This window comes from Anas platyrhynchos, chromosome 1 (assembly GCF_047663525.1).
Source record: "Anas platyrhynchos isolate ZD024472 breed Pekin duck chromosome 1, IASCAAS_PekinDuck_T2T, whole genome shotgun sequence".
NCBI lineage: Eukaryota > Metazoa > Chordata > Aves > Anseriformes > Anatidae > Anas > Anas platyrhynchos.
Window position 1 is genome coordinate 135,958,171 of NC_092587.1, and position 23,052 is coordinate 135,981,222.

Genomic DNA, 23,052 nt, shown 5'->3' on the forward strand with positions numbered 1-23,052 from the left:
GGATTGGGGGAAAAAGTTCTGAAGTTTCCCCACAGATGAATCGATCTCAAATATATATATAATGAATACAATCCTGAAAGTAATAAGAAAGATCTTTATATTGAGAAAAAGAGAACGGAGGTGGAGTCCAGTATAGCCAGCAGCTTTTGAAGCAGCAATCAAGATACTCTAGTTCTATTCTTGGCATTTTATTCTTTTACACCTCTTTTTTTTCTCTCTCTTTGCTAAGTAGTTAAGATCTCTGCTGCAGATTAGTAGCTACAAGAACTGTGAGCAGCTGCAAAACTGCCATTTCTCACCTGGGATGTAAAGCTATACTGCCGTTATTTTAGAAATGCTAATGTCTTGCACGATTTGCTTGAGCTCAGTCTCAGTTATGTGCACGTATGCACATAATGGCACTAAACCCATACACCGCAATTATCTTTACCTGCTCTGACTCTTGGGATGTGCTCGTCAATTAGGGTATGCGATGATATCTCTGTTTTTATGTTGAAAAGTCACAGTTATTCCATAGCCTTTCACAATATGAGAAGAATTTAAACATTCCCTGCAAGACTCATTATCTTTTTCCAGCATTAATTTTCTTTGTGTTACCCAGCTATCTGAGAGCCTTTGGCAAGATCCTCCTGGAAGTTGTCATTATCTGTTTCTCCCCCCCCCCCCCAATCTTGAGTATGGTGAATAACAGTGAGTCATCTGTACGCATGCCCAGTTCTCTGTTTTTTTTTTTTTTTTTTTCCTCTTTTTCTCTGTTTGTTCGTTATTAATTGAATCTGAAGTCTGGCATTCAAATCACCTAATTTTTAAGGTTTATAACTCAGAGGTTTAAATCTGAGTCAGTGTCCCCAAGCTCCTTTTGGAGTCTGTGGAGAGCAATAAACATTTGTAGGACATGATTCATCTCATCTTAAACTAGATTTGTGAAACAGGTCAGATGAATCATATCTTAGCAGAACTCCACAGTCCCAAGTCTTAAGCCTGAAAGAGAAACAGCCTAGTGTCGCATCTGGAGAAAAGAGAGAGCAAGGCTAGGCCTCCTGATTCTTAGAGGAGTAGGAAAGGACGATGGCAGTGCTGCCCAAGGCAATTTATGTTCCCTTGCTGTGACCCAAATAACATCCCAGGTACAAGTTGGCATGAGCCAGGCCAAGTAGTTGCACCAGCAGATCTGTGTGAAAGGAACAAAGAGGAACAGGAATGATGGGGAAGAGCGGCTGCCCCGCCAGGTGGTCAGAAACTGTGACAAACCTGCTACCTGCTCCTAAAGCTGCACCATGGATCGAAGGGGCAGGCCTCCTCTCGCTTCTCCACCCTGGCTACCTGCTCCCACTGCTCCCCTCCACCAGCCCTGCTGCCACAGAAGAGCAGTGACTCGCAGACACATGAAGGCCATCTCCAAAAAAAAAAAAAAAAAAAAAAAAAAAAAGGAAAAAAATGGAAAAAAAAAAAAAATGGAAAGTTCATTGAAGCTGCATCTGTGAGTTGCTCTGGCTTGCCATGCAATTGTTTGAACTGACACAAGGGAAAAAAATGAAAACTTCTGGTGAAAGGGAAGGCAGTGTTTGCAGAAATATGTATTATGGTAGTTCTTATGTCCAGAATAAAAGATGGTGTGTTCTGAGCAGCTCAACAATATTCTTGCCTGAAGCTTGGAAATATTCCCTTCTTCTTTGTTTTATTTCTTTTAACTCTGAGCTTTTTGTCCTAAAGTACTACATCATGGACACTATCAGCCTCAGTCTGTTACCTCAGATGTGTAGAACAGAATACTTGCTGAGCTGTTTTCATGGTAATACCAATGTATACTACAAACATTATTCTTTATACTGGAGGTTTTTATTATGGTGGTTTTGAAATGGTAAGCAGTCATACACAGAAATGCAAGCTCTTTTCAGGAAATGTAGCCAATGAGAGAGTTGTTTTGCCATCACATAATGTTTCTCTTATATTAAAATTTACCCATGGATTGAAAAGCTAATTCATTATGAAATATCCAGACATAGTGCTGACCAGCAGTCCTACCGAGAGTGGGTTTTTTTCTGATCTTCCAGTATATATTTGATGTTGGCTTATGGAAAGAAGTGCCTGCGCAGCAGACTAAGACATACAAATTATATTGTATTCAGTATTGACTGAAACCTTTGATATTTACCATAAAGTAGCACAGAAAGTCTTAATCTATTTTAAAAAATCTGTATCAGCAAGTAAGAATTAATTGACTGAATGTTACAACTCACCCAGTTCACATCTCTAGGTAGTTACACTGCAGATAGGATGGGGGAAGCCAGATCCGCACCAATGATGAGCAAGTGGCCTGGATCAGTTCTAGGCCACTGTAAGAATTAGGATATCATCAGCTCTGAGCTATTTCCATCCAAAAGCAGGTTAATTGGAATTGTAGATTCCTCACTGTAGCAACTAAAACAGAGTATCTTTTCTACAGATACCATGGCCTTGGGAGTGCCTGTAATTAAGGTAGCTCTGTTTTAGCAGCCGCCTGATTTTCTGAATTCTCTTTTTCACTAAGCTCTTATGTTTTTTCTCTATTGTTATTAGTATGTGTTTAGAATGTGTGTGAGCTTCTTTTATGAATTATATACGGTGAAGAAAGTAGACTTAAATATTAAAAAAAATAATTAGGGAGATTTAGGGAAGCAAGATTTACGGGTGTAAAGTGATGAACACGGTAGCTAATTTGAAACTAGATTGAACAGGTAGGGTTTGGCTACCTTGCAGAAATTATTTTGAATAAATAAATTATACTTGCTTGTGAACAGTACACTTCATATAGAAAAGAAATGCTGCAAGTCAAGAGGAAAACAACACCAGAGGAGCACTGGTGCATGTTTTAGTCAGGGTGCATGTCTAATCACATATTCTGAAGGAAAAAGCTGCCAACAAAAGATCAGTAGGCTTTTTTTGTCCTCAGTGTTACTTTTTGTATGCACGTAGGTGTCCTCTGAAAATCTTTATTGTTAAATGACGCAAGTGATTCAATACCTTAACTTTTAAACTACACTGCACAAGACTCGCTAGGGATGTGCAAGTCCAGATTTGAGAAATAGGAAAGAAATTATACTTCCATTTACTTACCAGAACTATACCAGTTTAAATCAGTTCAAGGACTTGTCATCTTTTCTAAGAACACTTGTGCTCCTAGCTTCCTCTGCAGTACCTTTCCATTTTGTCATCTTATAAAGGCCTTGCTGACTTTTATCTTCCTTTGACTCTGCATTACTTTCAAACAACTCTTCACTTGAGTTTCATTCCTGATGGAAAACATCAGTATGAGGACACTATAACGTGCATGTCCAATGTGCACTGTATATTTTCTGGTTTTAAATGAGATATAAGTCACAGCATAGGGCTAAGTCAATGAAAAGAATAAATGTCATCCAAGAATAAAAAGCAGCATTTCTGCAATTCACAAAATATAGCAATGAAATTTAGTAAAAATTTGCTCACCAAGACAAAGAAGAAAATACATCTGAAAATACAGATAATAGGAATGGTGGTATTCTATATATTCCAAATATATATAGTATGGATGGAACAATCTTTTCTTCCGTCCATGAATGATGAATTTTCAGATGCTCACTGTGAGCTCATCGGTCCCCATGAGGCAGAGGGCATTTACCTGAGCCTGCCCTCTTGTTTCAGGTCCCCACAGAAAGAAGAAAATATACTTAACAGTCAGCAGGATCAATGCTGCCTTCCTCAACCTTGAAAAGAGATCTTAGAAGCATCTTCACTGCAACACTTTTTTTTTTTTTTTTTTTCCAAATAACAGCCCCAGATCAAAACTGATGTGGATTTTGTTTTCCCACCATTTCTCCGGGGGGCTATGAATGGGGCTATGAAGCTGCCAAACTCATAGTTGCTTTCAACCTATGTGAAGGCACAGCAGTAGGTGCTAGAAATGATGACAGAGAGGTTCCCAAAGCTGTTGTTCAGTGGGGTAGAATCAAAGAAAGTCTTCCCATTGCAACAGGGGAGGGTGTCAGAGGACTTTCTTTCTCTGCAGTCACAAATCTGGGTGATGAGCACCTAAACACAGGAGGAGGGAAGGGAGACAGCACGTAATTTCTAGCAAGTATACGGGGAAATTTTCTATGTATCTATAATTGTATTTGCTATTCATAGAAAAATAAAGCCTCCCCAGTAAATAATCTGGATGAAATTTTACCCGCAGGAAGCTGAGATAATATTCCTCACCCTGAGAGCTCACTATGGATCCCACTGCCACCGTCTTCTAAACTCTTCTTATAAATTGATGACAGCCAATTTCTTTTTCAAGGCCTGTCCCCGCTGAACATAAAATATTAAATATTATACAGCAAAGCACTACTTACATATTTGGAAAACCCAGAGCATACTATGCCTGCAGCGTAGGAATCCTGCTAAAATGATCACATATTTAAATAACATCCCAACTCACAGTACAATTAGCAGAGTCACACATGAGCAGTTCTGGTGCTTTACATGGACTACCTCTTTTTTTGCATTGCTGCTACATCCCAGTGCTCAGGGAACATGAATGGTGAACCCATTCAGAAACTCTCCTGTAATGATCTAACATTTTGGCAGTAATGGGAGGATTTGGCAGGGAGAGAACTGAAACACTGTTCTTACCCTGGAAGTTGGCTTTCTTTGATTAACCAGTGCACAAGAGCTACGGGTGTTTGTTGAATTTAGCAGGTTAAATGATCACTGGACTAGTCCACAAACTTCTGTTACAGAAGGTGAAAGTAGCAAACCCAGATTGCTCAGTTTCCGAGGACAAATTTCTTTTTTATTTTACTCTTCCACCTCTGAGAGAGAAAGTGTCTGTTGGAAAGCTAAAGATTTTTTTTTCCTCAGTTCTCTTAGTACAATAGGTTAATAGGTTAAAGTTACATGGTTAAGAAATAGCACCATTAAATACTTTTTTTTTTTTTTTTTCTATAGCTCTTTGAGCAGACAGTGTTCAAACTGTCCTGGGAGTGGGAGAAGCATGAGTTTCTAATATTTGCCCACTGTGAATTTTTCTTTATGTTGTGAACATCAATGCAGAGCTCTTTTTTTACAGCCTAGGCTGCAGAATGGCATTCAGAGGCTGCTCACAAAGGCTAACATGGGGCTCAGGAAGCTAATCTCTTTAGACTGCCTTTAGAGCTGGTGGCACAGGAATGGGTGACTCAGGGAAGGCTCAGCTAAATGTAAGTGTTCTCACTTGCCTTCTGGAAGGTTGTAGACAAACTAGTCCACCTAAAGCTGTGACTGTTTCTTTTAATGACCATACCCAAGCTGCATGTCTTTAGGTTTGCTCAGTATTTTGGTCCACAGCATTGCACTTACACACTTTGCAGATGGATGTGTTCCATCTGTCCCCTTCTTCTATGGCATATCTCAAGCATCAGCTTAGGCAGTAAATTCATGCTAGAGCTAGCCATGGTCGATTTTTTTTTCTTTTAGTCTCTGAAAGTCTATGAAAGTTTGGTGATCTGGAAAAACGCCGCAACATTATTCAGACCAACAGAGGACTGAAAAGTAGACTGGGCAGGGTGAGGCGGAACTTGTAAGGTCCCCATCAGGCAACAGCCAACATTTTGGTTCACAGTCACATACTTAAAATAGTTTAATGAATTGGGATCCAAAGTTTTGCAAATTGTCACGATTAATGCAGCTGCAATTAGGGGTCAACCAGTGCATAGGTACCACTGCACACACTAGGTTTTTCTCCACATTAACTGCTTTAATATTTAATTCCTGAGAATCTTGGCTTCTTACGCAGAATGGGGCAGATTCTGGAGTGGTTGTGGTGTAGAAGTCAGAGAGGTCATCAAGTGCAGAAGGGCAGGAGCACAGCATGAATAGGAGATGCTGTGCTGGCTGCATTTGTGATGACTGTCTATTATTGTACCCAGTACACAATTGGATGGTACACACCTTATTTGCCTTGTTGTTTTCTGTTTTGTTTTGTTTGACTTTTTTTTTTTTTCTCCTAGCAGTTCTTTTAAAGTAAGCATTCTGTAGTCCTTTGGAAACACTCTGTCATCATGCACGTCTGGGCAGACTTGCACCACAGCCCTTGAGTTAGTCCCAGATGATGCAGGAATATTCTGTTAGCAGGAGGCACATTCTGCTGACAGAGGCTTGTCTGCTTCCACACGTGTAGACCGATAAATCCCAGGGTTGTGTTAATGGTATAGAACTACTTTTGCATTTACCTCTCACAGCACTGTTGTATAATGCCTAGTTTCTGCCCAGCTTTTGAGCTCAGCTGGTCCAAATTTCCATCTGGCCAGAAGTTCACTCCCCTCTCTTGGCAGCCCTGTTTTGAGTGAGAGTGGCTTTTCTTTTGGCTGGAAGACATGCACAAACAGATGAGCAGAGCTCACTCAGAAAGATGAGTTGATTCTGGGACACCTTTCTTTGGGGAGAGAGGATGACTGTACTTTAGAAAGGGAGAAGGGAGATACCAGGCTTGTCTCTTAAGAGTGGGCCAGAGAAGGCCACGTTTTATTAGTGTCAGCAATGACAGTGCAGTGACAAGAGGGAAGAAGGCTCCAGACAGTACTGCTTTATGCCTTTACCTCCTCCCAGTTCATACTTTCAGTCTGCTGGCATTTGCTCCACTTTTATTTCCACCTGCCACCTTGCTGACAGAGCTTCTGTAACTTTGCAACGCAGCATCTATCAGATGGTGCTTGCCTCATTAAGAGCAGTTTCTGATGCACAACAACCATCCAGGTGCTCAGAAGCATAGTCAGGTCTTTCATGAGCAGGACATTTCTCCTTGCTTCTGAGCAGATGACAAAGTATGACTGTGAGACAGAATAGCAGGTGATCAGCCAAACTCCTCAATGCCTCTTCAGGGGATACAGCATCCAGAGAAACAATGCACCCATGTGGAGCTTTTGCAGCATGTTCTGGAGCATGAATATTGACTCCTCAGCATTTGTGATGATCTTGTATAGGAACCATTCCTTGTGCATTGCTGGAGAAATAACTTCCTGCTGACATCTTCAGACACTGAAGACGGGTGGCAAATGGGCAAAGCAGCCCTTTCTGTAGTTCACTTCCATCATGAAGGAGCTCCCAACTCCCTGCTACTCTGGGCAGTTATAGCTTTCCCCAGAATGGACACCGTGCTTGTTTTTATTTTATTTTTATTTTACTTTATTTTATTTTTAATTTTTAACAAAGAAAGAAAGAAAATGAAAGCATGATGGAACACTGCACTGACATTAGCAATAAAAGAAAGTTGACTCTGACTTCTGATTTCTGCTGATGTGGAGCTGTAGCTGTCTATAATGATTTCAAGATGATGACTTAGAGTTGAATGCAGAAAAGAACCATTTGGTAGGTGATTTCCAATTCATCTTAATCTGATCTAAATCAAAACTACATGACATAGCCTTTGTGGAAGCCCCAGTATTGCATTTCCAGTGCTCAGCAGATCAATGAATGTCAGAGAACTTTACAGTTACTGACCATTCACTGCAATATATGCCCATGCTTTTGCCCTCTAGTTTTTCCTTCTGTAGGATACCAAAATTCCATGTCATGCTTTTTTTTTTTTTTTTTTTTTTTTTTTTTTCCTTCACAATGTGCAACCAGAGTCAACTGTGCTGTCATGGAAAGCAAAGGAAGTGAATTGGAAAGGAAGTGAATTGTAGATATTCAGAAATAAAGGTGTGCTAATAACATAAAGAAGCAGTCAGTCTGAAATGCAGCTCAGGGAAACTGACCCTAAGGGGCAAACTCAAGTGAGCACTCAGAGCCTGCATCAGGCTCTCATGTGTCTCACAGTGTCAGAAAGCTCTCCAAGGTGCCTGCCCATCATGTCCTCTGATGTCAGTGATCATTACCATGCGAGCTGAGGCCGCACGGTGCAGGAACAGACACTATGCAGGTGCTTAATGGTGCCGTGTGCTGTGAACCAGCATCACCCTGTGGGATAAGCAAGTCTTACTGAGGAGCAGCCAGAAAAACTGCTGCTGAAGGTGCTGCGACAGATACATGCTTAAAAGAAAGCAGTTATGCAAAGCAGCAATTGTAGCACCGTCTATATATATCTGTTCATAGGTGGATAATGGCATTAGTAGCACTAGATGTCTTTTGGGAAATTATGCTCCTTTTATATTTTATTAGCTAATAATTTCCTGACGATGGAGTCATCAAATTACAATAAAATAATAGTAAGGTATTTTTAGCAGTGAATACTTTCACCAGTGTCTGACAACTACCTGCTCACTTTCTTTGGGGAGATTATTTAGATAAGAACAAGGGACATATCCACTAGAAGAAAGAAACACAGACATGGCTGTCATTCTAGAAGTACCTGAAAACAAGGGGAAGAATAGGAAAAGACAAAATGAAATCTGGGAGACTTAGAAATTAGGGTATTTCAGTAGAATTAGCTGGATTATAGATGTAGAGTATATGTATATAGATATTTTATATGTAGCTTCTATTCCCCATTTTTATTCTTAATGGCATACAGCAAATCAAAGGAACCCGTTAATTTTTAAAACTTACTATACTATTAAACTCAAAAGCTGAATGACCATTACTATCAATTAATAGGTACTTGAATAATTTGAAGTCTAGTGGCTGACAAACTAAAATTATATGAAATGATATATCTACATATTAATATTGGTTTACATTTCAGTTTGCCTGCTGTTATTACACATTTTTATTCTCTTTGCTCATACCTACCTTACACAGAATACCTTTTCCCCTTGTTTTCAAAAAGCTGTTTAATTCACATTGCTGGTGCAAGTACAGGTTTGGTCATTTGCTCACGTTATTAAATGCTGGTCTTTAATATATTTTATTTTTTTAAAGGCTCACTTAGTATATTTTTGCGTACTTTGAAATATTCTAAAAACTACCTGTTATCTTCTAAATGCATAATACCTCAGAACTGTACTAGAACAAAGTGCTCAAACCCTGGGACAGGAAGAAGTTTGGTTTCTATTCACAGCCCTGCAATGACTGACTCAGAGCAGTTTTTCTGTCCCACTTTCCAGAGCACGATGGCATCTAGGGCAGCGTGGCTCTGCCTCCGGTGAAACTGGCAGAGACCTGCTGTGCATGACCGAGCATGAATAAGGACTTTGGTCATTAAGGTTTCTGCCCTGTGAGCGAAAAGAACAATTTGGGGTTTGATTTGCCTGTTTGTTTTCCTTTCCAAAGCACGTTCTGATCTTTTGATGGAAAGTGCTTTATAAATGCTGAATACGATGACACACTCCCCAAATAAGAAAGTAAATAAGCTTAGTAATGATAGTCTCGCCCTAGTATGACATTAGCCTAGTCACTGTACAGTCATAACAAAAGACAGCATTTGCTCCAAAACTACAAAATTAAGGGAGGGGAAATGGGACAGGTGTAGCAAAAAGTTACCTTCTTGGAAGGATGAGGTTGTACTGGTCAGCCTGAAAAGCACTTGTCTTGCCATACTGGCTATCTCACCGCAGTGTACATGTAGGTTGTTGGCAATACAGAAAAGCACAATTTTGATGAGGGAATAAATTAAAACTTGGGTTAGTGAATGTTCTCAGTCACCAGCTTTCCTTGTGTATTTAGTGGCATTAGCAAAAACCAGGAGGGTGACTGACATTGCCACGGTCCATGAAAGTGTTGAAGAAGTGGTTGGACCCTGCACTGTGCCACCTCGTAGTCCAGCTGATGGAAGCCCAATGTCTTCTGTACCACGATGAGTATTTTGTGTTAAAAAGGACTCCTCCAGTGGTGGTGTAAGGGACTGCCTTATAAGAAGTTCATCAGGCTTTTCCTAATCGCTTTCCTTGATAAGCTGCCTGGAGAAGCAGAGCAAATGCAGAGTCAGCATTAAAACTCACTTAGGTCTTTATTCCATTCCTTGTTGCAGTATTTACTATTATGTTAATGCAAGCAGGTCTGTGCATACAGGCCACAGGAGGAACAACCTGAACAACTCTGTTCTTTAGCAGGAGTTAATAACCTCTGCATTTCCTTGCCACCTCTGGTTGCAGGACATTGTTAAAATTAAGCAAAATTGCAGATCTCCTGAAGGTCTGTAGAGAACTCAAGATACTATCCAGACTTATTCATGCGATAGTGTGGTTGAAATGGTGTGACTTTACAACCATGTAGAAAAAAAATTATTTAAAGTGTTTTTAAGCTGGAATCTACTCTCTCCCTCTCTCTCCTAGAAAGGACCACTGAATAATTTATAAGAATTCACTAAGACCATTTTTGTGGACTAATATTGTCTCTATTCAAAACATATAAGGATCATTAAAGCTCTGCACTCTGTAAAACTGAAGGGAACTGAGGGAAATGTTCTTCTATAAAGGATTTTAATAAGAGCTGTGATTGCTTTGTTATTTAGCTTGCTATTGTGCCTGCAGGCCTGCCTGAATCCATATTGCACTGACATACTATAAAGAAGCATTATAGGTACAGCTTGCAGCCCTGATTGTGACAGGATGAAACAATTTGGTAAACATCACTGATGGAGCAGGGAAAGCAATAGCAAGGAAAGGTCACTTTTTAGAGCCTCTACTGTAGTCTGGTTATTAAATAGTTTAATGTTCCTGAAAGAAAAGTTTTATTTGGCATGTGTGTGAAGAGCTGTGTAACTTTAGTTTTCCTTTTATTTAAAGCTTGCTCCTTCTCTAGTAGGAGGTGGGGGAAGCCATGTGCAAGGAAGGGGTAGCTGTTGCTTCCCGCAGAGCAAGGGAGTGGGGCAGCAGTAAGGTGGGAGGGCAGAAGAGATGGGGAACAATGCAACAAGGACCTGGAGGTCAAGCAGGGTGGGAGCCTCAGTACTCAGCCACGGTGGCCAACACTGCTGGGAGCCATGCAGAGGCTGCCACAGCTCAGAAAGACAGTGAGCTTGGTGAAATCAAATCGAAGTAAGTGCTTGTCCTGCCAGGACACGGTGAGCAAGGGGAGTGGGTTTTGTATGACTTTCATATTTCTTACTACTTTACTAGTAGTAAGGGATAGTGACTGCTGTTGTTGGGGAGACCCCCTTGTTTGCACATTATAACCCTGGTCATGGCTGCCACCTAAGGCAATGAAAGCAGACGAAGCAGTTCTTTGAGAGTGAGGGGTGAGAAAGATGAGGAACTGAGGCAGGATAAGAATTTTCAGATCTGATTGTTTTAAAAATATTGGGGTATTTTGGTAAGCATTAATTTTTAATTTTTAAATTAATTTTGTATTATTGGAATGAGGGTCAATGGCTGACTGATGCCTTGGACAAAGGATGCTTTTGTCAGAGATCTATTTTATTGGAAATAAAAATATAATGACGTTAAATGTATTTTGAGACATTCAGCAGATAATCTGAAAACAAACAAACAAACAAACAAAAAAACATGGAACATATTTGTCATCCTCTGAGAAACGTAGTGACACCCAGTGTGGCTTCTCTTCTCCCCCTCTGATTTTCGGCTTCCATGTCTTTTCATCTCAAAGTTGGAGAGCTGCAGACCCTCCAGCAATAGAAAAAGCATTGGGATTTGGACATATTTGCTCTGTTTGAAACCCCTTTTCAAACTCTGGGAGCAGCACTACTCATGTTTGCTGTGTGAAGAATTGATGGCTTAAAATAGAAATGGAGGAAGGAAGGGAAGAAAGAAGAAATCTTGTGAGACTAGCCAGCTTTACCAATAAGTTGCAAAAGCCAAGTTTAGTTTTAAAATGTTTACACTTTTCTGGTGAGATTATCATGGAAGTCCTTGCTGATGTATGTAAATGTATTTTTATATCTTTATAACGGTCTTAACTCTGTTTTTGTTCATCTCTTCTTCTCTTCCAGTGGAGTTTTTATACTGTGATTTGGCTTCCATGAAGTCTATTCGGCAATTTGTGCAGCAGTTTAGAGCAAAGAATTGTCCACTCCATGTCCTGGTGAATAATGGTGAGTTCCATTTTCTCTTTACGTATGGGGAGGATGTGACAAACGGGGCTCTCACCAATCATTTAAACATTTCAGATCGATTACCTGAACCATACACCAGGCTACAGTATGGCTGTGCTAACAGGGTTGTCTTCCTAGGGGTTAAATTGCAATTTTAAGAGAGCACCAGCTGAGCAGATTGAACACTTGGGTGCCACCCTTCCTTGTGATGTTATTGCAAGCCTTGCTTCTTGCTGTGTCTCTAAGCTTTCCAGAACTAAAACTCATGTAACAGCAGAAAAATCTAAGCATCCATTAAAAAAAAAAAAAAAAAAGGCAAAGCAAAGTAAAGCTGTACTTCATGGCTGTAGAAAACCAGCCCTTTCACCTTTGTTTGCTTTCTCTCCTTTATATTTCCCTTTTATGAACGCATGCATTTGCTCTTGCTGTGTGTTGAGCTGGATGGGGGTCAATCCATATGAAACATAATCCAACAAATTATCCAGGTGACCTCAGAGCAGTCACTGCTCTGATCAAGGTGCTACTGTAAAGTTGTCCATCAACTGCATCCTCAGTGGTCAGAGAACAAATTAAAAGGATGACATTTATCTTGCATTCATACAATTATCAAATGAATCTCATTACTCTTAAGGATTTAAACTTAGTTATTGACATGCTTGCCATCTAATTATTCTTTATAGCTATGGTATTTTTGGAAAACAGCCCATACAATAATTTTCCTATATGCTCTGTGCATTTTCCTAAAGGGGAATTTTCACCGGTGTATTTAACTAGGGATAAATCTGCCAGCAACAATTTAGGCTTCTTTTTGAAGCTTTCTGCTGTTCTTCTTTTCCCCATTATTTGCATGCATGCTCATTATCTTTTCCCGTGAATCTTTTGGTCCAGGTGAGGGCAAACGTGCTGCAAATAAAATATTTCATTACATTGTTGATGCCTTAAACAGCTCTCAGTAATGCAAATACTGCAATAAAAAATCAAGAGTATTTTATTTCCTGATTGATATGAAACATTCATTAAATGTTCAAGTAAGCGTTCATTTTTATTTCATTAGTCAAAAAAAACCTACCATTATAATTTTAATCGTGAAATACTTAAAGGTAGCGGATATTTAATCCTGGTTGCAAAATCTCTGTAGTTGTATATGCCTTCTTTTAAAGATGCACAGTGCAAACTGTTACATGGGTGGGAACCAAGCTGCATTTTGAACATGTAGCACTTTGTAGAACACAAGGTTTTGATATCTCTGCACCCATCAGGAAGCCCCTGCCATCCACTAGCTTCTAGGGCTGTGTGGTGGGGGTTTGGAGACAGCTCAGGGGAGAAATTATGGAGCTACAATGACAGCGTGGCTGGAAAACCTCTTGAGTAAAGGACTTGGTTCTACCCTACGTGCTGCAGAAACAGGACAGATACAATCGCAGTTAAATGCATATTGTTAATCAATAAACCAACTTAGATGCAAATAGATCTCCTAGTGTGCTTAATATAAGACCAAAGACCCAAGCTCTCTTTTGAGAAAGAAGCTTGAGACTATATCTGCCTGAATCAGTCTATATTTTCATGACCTGCAAGAAAGGCATTTGATTTCACTTATGATTGTTACCAAATACTTAAACTTGGAAAGAAAATTTGGTTGTTAAAACAAACAAACAAGCAACCACCACAAAACAACTTGTTAGAAATAAGTCTGGAATGGTTGGTCCAACCCTGCTTTTTACTGAAACTTTAACAGAATCACAGAATTGATAGTATCCAAAGCTGCTGTGAATACTCCCTTATAATTAGGTTAGTCTCTGATCATTACCTGGCACATCATCAGCATCCACCTCTAAAAGCTCTTTCCCCCAGTTTATGATCCTTTATGTTTGCTCTTGTAAATAATCTGTAGTATTCACTTTTGTAACTAGTTTTAAAGTGAAAGCCCAAGTGCTTTCTTGGTATATCAGAGGAAAATGAAAATACCTAATAGAGGTCTAACATAAAAACCTTTGCATCTTCTCTTGGCTTTCCATCAGTACTGAGCACATAAAAGACAAATGCTGACATTTAGGCTACCTGGTAGGTTTTTCCTTTTTCCTTTCCTTCCCTACTATCTCTCTCTCTCTCTCTCTCTCTCTCTCTTTAAAACCAATTTCCTCACTATTATGCAGTGTGCTAAGGAACGAGATCCAGTCCATCATAGACTGCAAGGCTGGAGGCACTACTCACTCAAAAACCTCATGACAGTTGTCAGCTCAACTTCCTTTCTTGCATGATCCCTTAGAAACAAGCTTGGGTCCCTGAGAGAGGACAAGGCTTGTGATAATAAAGTGTTTTATGTGGATGAGTTGTTGGGCATGTTATCAGTAGTGAGTATGCTTTCTGTCAGAAAACTTAGTTGTCAACAGCAAGGCATTTTGCAGGGCCATTCGAGTGCTTGGAGGACATCCCATAATGACGGTGGATTTTCTTATGTCTCACTGTATGCATCTAAAATAGTGGGTTTCTTATCACCTAATACTTTATTGTTTCTTACAGATCTTGAAGATCTAGTGTTCTTGATATGAAGAAGAATTTTTGTTTTCTAGCATATGGGGAAAAGCCTGCAGGCCAGGCATCTGCACAATGCATTTGTAGGCAGTCATACGCTTTTCAGAGTCTGTTGGGGCTAATAGGACATCTCTATTAGTTTTTGAAAATGGATTTTATATGGGCCCCCTGACTTCTGAATCATACCAGGATTGGAATCTAATAGTAAATTTCCTCTCTGTTTTCATAGGAGCAGGACTTCATTATCAAGGATTATATTAATTTATTATATTTAATGTAAAAACACCATGAACTAATACATTGCATTTCTTTTCACACTACATTAGTGTTATTTAATTGCTTTAAATTAAAATATTTTAAATGTATCTATATAATTATGTCTGTATATTAGATATATAAATACATATTTAGTATATATTTATATAAATTTATATTTATATAATGCAAATATGAATATAAATATATTTATATTTATTAATATATTATTAAATATATTTATATTTATTTATTTACACTATTATATTTATATAGTGGTCTGTCCACATCATGTCTCCATGAGTATGGATACTGAATGAATGTTAAGGTATATGATATTTGACGGGGGCTTTTGTGAATCTAACAAAATGCCTATCATTTCAAGATGAATTGAGGAAAGTTCTGACATCATATAGTAATACAAACTATGAAATTAAGATTGTAATATTATTAAAGATAGGTGATTTGGCACAAGTTGCTGTGTTAGGTCAATCAGTACTATATGTCTGACCAAAGATCATTATGAAATTCATCCGTTTCCCAGATCACTAGTGATTTTTTTTGAAAAAACATATCTGCTCTCCATCACTTGCTTGGCCCAAGGATCTAGCTGGAAATTAATATAATAGCAAACTCTTGAGTTGCAGAATATTCTGCTAGAGCTAGACACCCAGATGCCACAAAAAATTCAGTAAGGTTTACATATCCAACCACTTTAGTCATGTTAAGAAGTCTAAGCTTTCAAATTGGAGATTAGTGCACTGAAGTCACCTCCTCTCTTTTTGTTATAGATGTTTTTAGCATATATATTTAACTTTCTAATTCCTAATTTCAAAGAAAAAATTTAGTTGAATACACACATGATTTCAGCTGACAAATAAAGGTCTGTTGTGCCATTACTATGCTTTCTGCATCAGTAATGTGCATGCTCAGCTCTTGTCTTTTAAATTAAACAAAATGTATTAAAGACGCAAATAGGGTATTACATAAACATTCCTTAAAAAACATAATGTGCCAATGGTAAAAAGAGAAAAAAAAAAGAAGAAAGAGAAAAAGACACCAAAATGTAATGCATTTTTTGTGAAAAAAGTTAAAAAAAAAAAAAAAAAGGTTAGCTAAATAGTCAAACTACGAGCCACAGAAGGGTAGATACAGTACAACTTACTCTGAAGAATTCTTCTGAAAGGTCAGAAGAATGTGTATTCTAGTCCACTAATTTTCAAGTGGATGCCATTTTTTGTTTTTTTGAAAAGGACAGCATGTTTGTACTGTTGAAAATCATTTAGTATATTACAGCATCTACAGTAGCATAGCCATTTAATACAGTCATTAAAACAGTATCACGGTTAAGATGCATTAAAAAGTCTTCTATCTTCAAGAACTGCACAAGGAACAGATGTAAAACACTTTGTAAAATTCCATAAGCAGTAGTCACTGATTCATGCTAGAGATATTTTATCTTGAAGTCAATTGTTTTCTCTGTGTGCTAGAAATGTTTCTCAGTATCTTTTAGATAATGCTTTAACGTATGTGTTCTTTGCAGTACTTTATGATCTTAAAACCAAGAGAGCTAACACCAAAATCACAACATCTATACCGATAAAAGAATAGCTCTGGATACCAAACGTACATCGTCTAATTCACTAAAAATGAAATAGCATCTACCTTCTCTGTTGCAGTTTACTGAAGGGCTTGTGGTTTTGGCTTCAGGATAGAAAAGGACTGAGAGACAACTACATTTAGTATATGCCTTGGCATGCACACAGACACAGAAAAACAGTTTAGAGATTTCAGTATATTATTAGCCTATTGTAGGCAGATTACATTTAATATATTTCAGGTTGAAACCTATCTGAGCCAATTTAAAATCAATAATTCTGAACTGCTGGCTAGTTCAGAGGATCATACTCCATAAATTGTGGATCATCTGAGAAATCTCTCTCTTGATAGAATGAATAGGTCTCTATAAGCTTATTTCTTCAATTCCTAGAGCACAACAAAAGACATATCTGCAGGTAAGCATGTGAAATATCAATATATTTCTTTGTGTTACCTACAGTCAGTTCAGCCATGTGCAGTCCAGCCATAATCCTTTGCCTGAAGCCATTTGAGAAGTCCTTTGGATGTTGTCATGCTTGATCACATATTAAATTACTTGTTTTTAAGTATTTCTAGGATCAATCTTCAGAAGAAATGTGAGATTTGAGGGGTGGGAACAAGTGGATATAACAAATGCAAACAGTTTTATGGGTACCTAGCTATTCACAGGTATTATGGATTGGCTATGTTTAACCACATTTACTTACGTTATAGCACTGGGATCTAGAAAAGATCCTGTCCCACTGGATTAGAGCCAGCTCCCCTGTCGGTAGCAGCTGCAGGCTAAACAGGCTATAAAATGGAGTGAAGAAAAAAACAGCCCCAGAGAAGTGGAAAATAACTGAGAAAGGCCCTGAGTTAGTGAGGAGGATTGCTGCTCTTGACTCCAGTGGAACGTGGATTACAACAAAAATAATGCTTTTCCTCCAGTTATACAGGAGGCTGTGGTGAACTCAGGAACTGATCTCGTGAATCTTGTTCCATTGTCTTGATTACAGGGTCATTTTTCATCTTTATGCTTCCCTGAAGACAAATTAGAGAAATATTTAAGCCAAGCTGAGGTGAAACAGGAGAGAGAGGGGGGGACAAAGAGGGAGAACAAGGAGAAAGAGAGGAGGATGAACACAAGGGCATCTGGCCCTTGACCTGTATGTAATGGTTGACTGATAGTAGCCATTGTGGGAGAGCTGGGCCTCTGGGAGGTGTTTAGAGCTGGAAAAGGTAATTTGAAGTAGAGGGGAGATTGGTTTCAAGTGGATATTCCATGGATGATGGGCAAAACTACAAGAGTCGTAAAGACAGTAACATGCAATATTAATTTGTTCTAAAATTAGAAGATACTCTGAGAGGCAGTTTTTTTGAAGAAGCCCAGTGATAACATATGGCATTTAGTTGATCTTTTTCAGCAGAGGTATCTTTATCAGAGAGGTGACTGGAAATCATGGGGAGGCTGGCATACTGTTTGCACACTGCGCATTACAGGTATTTGGTGCCTTGGGTACTGGAAGCAACATGTCTGGGCACATGTGTCAGAGCTCCGTGATCCTGCCTACAGTTCCCAGCCCAGCTTGTTTGGAGCCACCAATGGTTGTGCAATGCTGACATTTACTTAGTGCCCACATTTTTAGCAGCAGTCATCAGCTAGAGCTGTTATCGTACTTGAACGGCATTGTTGTCTGCCAGAATATGTACCCACTACAAAGATACCAGATTTCTTATAAAAGGCTTACTTTTTATTTGATTAACTAATATGTTGGAAGAGCAACTTTAGGCTACTTCCAGCTGTCAAACTGTAAAGATTTCATTCATGAAAATCATTACTTTTGTTTGATATTATCTTTTATGTCTAATTATTTCCAAAGTTTTTTTCTGTGCCTGGGATATCAAACATTTCTTGAAAAGGGAAATATCTTAGGATCCACATGCTGTAGTTTCTTGACTCCCTTGCTTTTATGTCCTGAATGTGAATTTTTTATCAGTGGAAGATACAATAATTCAGCTATTGATGGATTAGGAAACCCAACCGGTTCTACGTAAGTGTGTGGGACATTTGCCACTAGCATTACTGAGAGGCAGGGATGAGCCATGGTTTATTCTTGCCTAATCTTTTCATAGCTTTTAGGTAAAAATATTTTTTAGAAAGATTGCAAATCGAGATATTTTACTTCTAGGAGAACTTCCTGCTGAATGAAAAAGCTTTGATTGACTTTCCTATTTTCTCTTCTTGAGGGTGATAACTCACTATTGTGCCAACACAAATTACAAAACACTTACTGAGCACGCTTTTAGGAAAAAAAGGTTTTGTTTTGTTTTGTTTTGCTTTTGTTTTATTCCCGGCCAGGCCCAATTATGAATGTTCTGATTTTAGTGCAAAAACAAACCTCAGTTGTGGATCATATATATATTTTCATAACTGACTCATTTTCCAGGGAACTCATATATTCACTATGGAGCAGCATGACACTGACTCAAAAAGTGAATCTGTTCTTAAGGAGTTATTATAACCTGTTCAGATTTACACCGAACCTACCAAGATTGGGATGTTGCTCTCATTGTCATTGAATGTGGATTTTCTGCATTTTTCCTTTCTTGTTCCCTTTAACCTACTGATAGGCTAAGAGCTTGTCTTCACTGGAAAGATGCATTGCTTTATTTCTGTGGGCACAGCTGATACAGTCCACTTCTCCCTTGTAGGCATTTTAGGTGAGTCCAGGAGCACTAGCAGTAGACATTACTCAATCTCTATTTCCTTACTAGTTAGCCAAACTTTTAATGATTGGTCTAAAAGTTTTCATGCCAACTATCTGCCTTAGGCTAAATTATTTCTAATTAATATTTGTAATGCCAGATAAAAGAGTTTATCTTTTTCCAAGAATAGTTATATATATATATATATATTTGTTTTTTATGATGTCAAAAATGATGTCAAGTTTCTTTAAAAAAGTTGTTATTGTGTTATTGTAGTTTGGAATGAGGACCTAAATGCCGGCAAGGTGCTGCTTTGGTGTCAGAGATGGATGAACCTTTCAGCACCAGTAGAACATTCCCATCCTGTGTCGAGACAGAAGCCTGTTAAGCAATCCAGTTTGGAAAACATCTTTCATACTAAAATATCTAAAGATTTTGCCTGTACTGAGCATGTCCTGACTCGGGACTGAGCTGGTCTTTCTCCTAGCATCACAACCCTGATATAAAGCCCTTGCACCATGTGCAGGCAAAGGCACCAGCACTGATGCTGGGCACCAGTGTCCCCTCTTCTCCATGGCTACCTTGGAGCTGTGGTGGAGATGGTCACTGTGGCTTGCTTCAGCTTTTGGTCTCTCTGTTGTCCAGACTGGGAGCCTGGCTGCTCTCTGATCTCTGTGCCAACTTCCTGTCCCATGAAAAGCAGGCTGTGGGGAGGGGAGAGGTGGGTGAAAGGTAGTGGGTGTCTGGGTTTTACCTTAATTTGGAGCTGGGACATGGCTATGAAGATAGGATGTGATTTCAAGTAATGCCTAAATGCCTCACCAGACAGAGCTGGTGAGCTGATGCTGCTGGGGACCCCATGTTGCTAGTGACCACATCTCCCTGTAAGTGCTGGCTGTTGCATTTGTAGGCATGAGGAAAAAACCTGAAGTGTGGAGAAGGGAGAAGCCCAGTTTGAAGGCAGATGGGGCAAAACCGTAACTTCCAGGGGAGGGAGATTTATACAAGAAGACAAGGTTTAGAGAACTAAAATAGAAGAGAAGTGGCTGAGGATTTGAGGGTTTAGAGAAGTCAGACAGGGATGTTAAATGGGAGAGACGGCAAAAGATTGAGTAAAGAGCTGATGGGGGGAATGGGACAGTCAGGTGGGAACCTTTAGGACGGGGGAAAACTTGATGGCAGTACATTCATGTTTTGTGATTGAAAGACTTTTAAAATAGAATTAAACTATGAATGTAGCATAAATTCTTACTCAATAGCAAGAAATACATAAGAGAGCAAATAACTGGGGGAAAGCTGGGGTTGGTAGTAAGGATGAAGAGGCAATTTAATGTCTCAGCTATAGGACAGCTCTCAGTCAGTTTGCAAGTGATTAGATGCCACATAATTCATGAGAACTGAGTCCTTATTTTGAGGAACAGAATCTCTGTTGCACACCGATTGAACATTTTCTTGCAGTATGGAAATTCTTCACTGATCTCTTTGTGTGTGTGTGTGTGAATTTACTGATGTTTAACAGACAAAAAAACTATTTCCCCCAGTGTGGACATGATTATAATCTCTCTCTTCAGTCTAGCCTCCAAGTAGACAAATAGCTTGCAAAAATTAATTCCCATCTACCTGTGTCAATGGTGATGGAAATTGAACCAAGGATAGGGAAGGTGGTGGGATCCTCCCAGCCCCATATCTCATAGGGTTATAGTATATACCATATTTCATAGTATTCAGGCATAAAGGAGTTAGGGTGGCTGTGTAAGAAATTACGGACAGCAAATTTACTGTTTGCGGGAAAGAACTGAGGCAGATGAAACTGATATGCATGTCTGGGACTGAACCTCTCCCCTCCCTCCTGCACATATACTGTTCCCGATAAGATCGGAGTTGGGTCACCTGATTTTGGGGATAGGAGAGGGAGAGGAATGCAGGCAGGCTCCTCTTCTGGGAGGAGAGACCAAAGCTGCTGGAGACAGCTCTCCTCTGCAGCCCAAGGCTCAGTCCCAAGAGGCTGTTTATCAAACTTGCTTCCATGGTGTCCAGTCCTCTCTGGGGAAGGTCTACACAGGGGACACTGTCCCACCCCGGATGCTAGACAGATATCTTTGCATCTCTCTGAGGGTCAAATCCACTGGTGTGGTCTCTAAGTGCCATCTAGGTTTGATCATTATGCTATAGCATAAAATTCCTTGCTTTCCTTCTGTTTCCTCCAGTTTTCTTTAGAAAACTGGATATATATACACACACATATATATATATATATATTCACACAGAGCTCCAAGATACTAGGAAGTGCAATAATGAAAAATGCCTACACAAGGCCCTCTACACTAGAACTACATCACTAGGGAACTGTATCAAGCTTATTTTTTATTTTGTTTTTAAATCTTTGGACTTTTTTTTTTCTTTCTCAGTTTTCATATACTGTTAATCTGGCTCCTGTGTGTGGTCCTGTCTAGACTCAGAGTGCTTCTGTGAGATACCAGTAGATGTGCAGGGAAACAGCACTTGGCTCTGTGTCACAGACCTAGTAAGTGCGTTTTTAGCAAGCAGTGTTTTGTAACAGTGCTGTAAATTCACCTCTTTGCAGCCCAGACAAGGCATAAAAGTCAAAAGCAGTTAGGTTAGTACAGTTGTGTCTCCAGTAAGGGCCTCTGAGGGCAGTTCTTCTGATAAGGCATTGCACTTTCTCGTTGCTCATTAGCCAGGAGGGGACTGCAGGGTGGGCATATTCTGGAATAACAGCACAGCTGAACGAGGTGGAACAAACTAGTTGAAGCAGCTATACAGTTATTAAGATGTTCACTCCGTTATAGCTGTTCCTATTTAGAAGAGAAGTGGGCTGCACTGTTATGCAGCTAGACAGACCCATTGGTAATCTTTTGGTGTGTGCATGTGCAAACCAGAGCAATTTGGGACCTCTGCTAAGTGGGGTGTGCTGCCATGTGTGCCAGCACTCATGGGGGAAAAAACGCAAAGCCTGCATATAGAAAAGGCTCTGCACTTACATTTGGAGTACCCCTCTCTATTTATTTATTCCTTCAGGAACTTTTTTTGGTATTGTAAATATCTTTTGCAAACAGCAAAAAATAGGTGAGTGTGGTTATATAGGTTCATCTCCTGCTGCAAAGGCATTGTGTATACAACTGAGCTCTTGCATTGCCTGTCTATCCTATGCGTTGCTGGGGATAAAAAGCCAGCACTGCCTCCAAACCCAGCTCCATGAGCCTGCCTGGGAAGGATGGCCTTTTGATCTACATCTGGAGCAGAGTTTTTAAATCTTGCCTGTGTTTTCTTTCATTTATTTAAAGTGTTTTGAGAGAAATACCTTTACAACCTCCAAGTAGCTCACTGTAAATAAATCTAAATGGGAGAAACACTTGTATTTTTAAATGTATAATATAGTTGAAGTATGTTCTGTGCAGCTGCAGGTACAGGAATTACAGCAGTTATTACCCTCATCTGCAGTACGGGCAGGCACAGTACAAATCCTCCTATATAATCCAATAAAAATACGGTATGTGCCTGGCCTGTCATACTTACATTGCTCATAAAATTTTAAGCTATGTTGTGTGCCATATCAGATTCATTATGCTTTTAAAATCACATAAGAATAGTTCATTGATGGATCCCAAAGAGCTTCACTGGAAACTTCTATAAACAATCATAATAGATGAATGATTACAAAGACAGTTTTCTTGAGGTGTATTCATTCTTTGAGAGAAAAATACCTTCTGTTTCTCCACTGCCTACTCATAAGAATAATTATATATATATATATATTTAATTTGTTATAGCTAATTAAAATGTGTGTAATTTGAACAAATTACAATACATAAATAACTGTGGCACACTGGAATGTATTACTTTGTAATAAGAACAATCACTCAACGTAGTTTCAAAATCACACATCAATGTGTCATTTAGGCAGTTTTATACATGCACACTGTCAGACTTTTCCCTGAACATTTCAATAACAGCTAATCATTTTCATCTTGCTTATAAACTCATTTTCTAATGCCATGCTGCCATCAGTGACACTTTTTTGTTTGGAAACAATCTAGACAAATCTGAGG

General features: G+C 39.2%; 1 protein-coding gene across 2 annotated transcripts in view; it reads left to right on the plus strand.

The window, feature by feature from the left end:
* DHRSX (dehydrogenase/reductase X-linked) overlaps positions 1-23,052 on the plus strand; it is a 169,136-nt gene that overhangs the window by 94,803 nt on the left and 51,281 nt on the right. For both annotated transcript variants that reach the window (XM_072030083.1, XM_038173129.2), the window contains one exon: positions 11,807-11,908. In XM_072030083.1, coding sequence (XP_071886184.1) covers positions 11,807-11,908 — 102 coding nt within the window. The remainder of the gene's footprint in view (positions 1-11,806; positions 11,909-23,052) is intronic.